This window comes from Sitophilus oryzae, unplaced genomic scaffold, assembly GCF_002938485.1.
Source record: "Sitophilus oryzae breed Bouriz unplaced genomic scaffold, Soryzae_2.0 scaffold_739_pilon_pilon, whole genome shotgun sequence".
Taxonomy (NCBI): domain Eukaryota; kingdom Metazoa; phylum Arthropoda; class Insecta; order Coleoptera; family Curculionidae; genus Sitophilus; species Sitophilus oryzae.
The window spans coordinates 935-3111 of record NW_022147350.1 but is presented as its reverse complement, the minus strand read 5'-3'; the positions used below and the strand labels follow the sequence as shown (position 1 = coordinate 3111).

The following is a 2177-nucleotide window of genomic DNA, read 5'->3' as shown; positions in this document are numbered from 1 at the left end:
TATTTGTTTATTTTATGTAAAACAGCGTTAAAAACTCGTCTATTTTTAGGTACAAAAAATATATACAAAATCAATTATTACTTATACAAATATATACAATATACAATAATGATTCAATATCAAAATAGTTATTACAGAAGAAATACATCCATTTTAGAAAGGCACTGTAGTACTGTCTTCAAGTTTATTTTTATATGAGATACTAATAAATAAATATTTTGTATATAGGTAATACCTTTTTGCAGTGGCGGCTCGTGAGTTCCGTATTTTTAGTGCATAAAAAACGGATATTTTTTGTGCATAAAGTCTATCTTTCTAGTTATCATGCTAGAAATGACGTCATTATAGACTTGTATTCAAATATAACGTAAAAATATAATCATGCATTTAATTATATAGAACATGATCGAAAAAAACGACTGTTATATGTATAATTATATGGGTAATGTCATCGATCGTAATTTCCAAGCCAATAGGAAGCCGTTTTTTCATATCATATGGTACTTATTTTTTTACTTTTATTTTGGTGGTTGGATAGGAACAGCCGCCACTGTTTGTTTTGTTTATAAAAAATAATAATAACAAATCACATAACATCAAGACACATACAATACTAAAAAAGAATTTTGAACTTTCATTTATCTAGAATCAGCGAGATGTTACCATTTTCAAATCACTTTTTTGACAGCTTTGTTTAACTTTTCTCTTGTCAAATATATATATTTTCTGGTTTATTTTATAACCGATTCTATGTCAAAGTGTGTAATTACAGTTGGGGGTTTATTACTAAAAAAATAAATAAGATATATCAATTTCATGAATTATACCCCTTTGTTTCAGTAGCGTATATATAGATAAAATATATTTTAAACATCAAAGGTCGGAAAATACTTGTCAAATGAAATATAAAGGCAATGAAAGTTCAAAATTCATTTAGCGTTAAAACAAAACCAATTATTGCTACCACATTCAGAAAAGTGACCGAAATAGTTAATTATATCACAAATTGCAAACATTAAGGCACCTCAGTCTAGTAACTGAACAATCTGTCTAAGTTCGTCAACTACCTGGACCATTTCTGGTCGTTTCTTTTTATTGTCTTCGAGGCACTTTAACGCCAATTTAAACAGCTTTTCGGCAAAATTAATATTGTCATGTTCCCAAGATCCTATCGTCCTATCTAGTATGGGTTCGATATCTTCTTCACATTTATCCAGCATGTATGTTACCTAGGTACATTTTTTTATAAATAAAAGTCAAAGTTGACATATGACATGTTGATACAAAGTTGATATATTCTATTCAGAGTGTAATTTTCTATCGAATAAAGTAAAAAAATACCGAGGGTATCATTTAAAAATGAAAAGTTGTAGTCAATTCTGGTGAAACAGGAAGTGGCCGAAAACAATTGCATACCCATCAATCAATCCTAACTTATATCATATACTACTACCAAATCTCGTTTTTTTATATGAAAAAATAAAAAAGTTATAGGGGTGAGCTACTTTTAAGAAACACCCGGTATACTATAGTAGTTTAATTAATATCACGCGATATTTTTAATATTAACTAAAGTTGACCGTCAAGTCAAAAAACTTATAATCACTATTACTTTCTGACCTCCCCCTATAGACCTTAGAGCAAACATGGCAGCTACCATAATTAGTGTTTCTACGCACGTTCATGCTCAATCTCTCTACCTCTATATCTCTGAATAGAACGTATATTTCTACTTACCAAATCTATCCCTTGTCTTTTTGTATCAATTGGAGGCAATGACGTCATCAGTTCTACTAGAACGACGCCGAAACTGTACGTGTCCAGTTTAATGGAAATGTCACCTCTGAGACATTCCGGTGACATATATGCTGAAGTACCGAACGGAGCCGTATAAGTGTCAGTTTTCTGATTGGGTAGCAGTTTTATGATTCCAAAGTCGCCAAGCTAAAAACAGTGTGTCATAATATACAGTTTGCAAAAAATGTTTTTTTGATTATTGAATTGTTGAATAAAAATTTATTCTCTTAAAGCTCCGTCTACAACACAAACGTTGCAGATAAAACATAGTGTGGACAGCAAGTTTGAACAAATTTTAGAACTGCAAAAACTTGGAAAGTTGAGTTAAAAGTTTCAGCTACTCACAACGATTTGTTGTTTTATTTTAATTTTAATCAGCT

General features: G+C 30.3%; 1 protein-coding gene across 1 annotated transcript; it reads right to left on the bottom strand.

The window, feature by feature from the left end:
- LOC115888469 (interleukin-1 receptor-associated kinase 4-like) lies at positions 1 to 1944 on the bottom strand (the record flags this gene model as incomplete). Its single annotated transcript, XM_030908214.1, is given in 2 exon segments — positions 1 to 1229; positions 1738 to 1944. Coding segments are annotated over 2 exon segments (411 nt in total), but the record flags the coding sequence as incomplete, so codon positions are not given.
- Between the last annotated feature and the right edge of the window lie 233 nt (positions 1945 to 2177).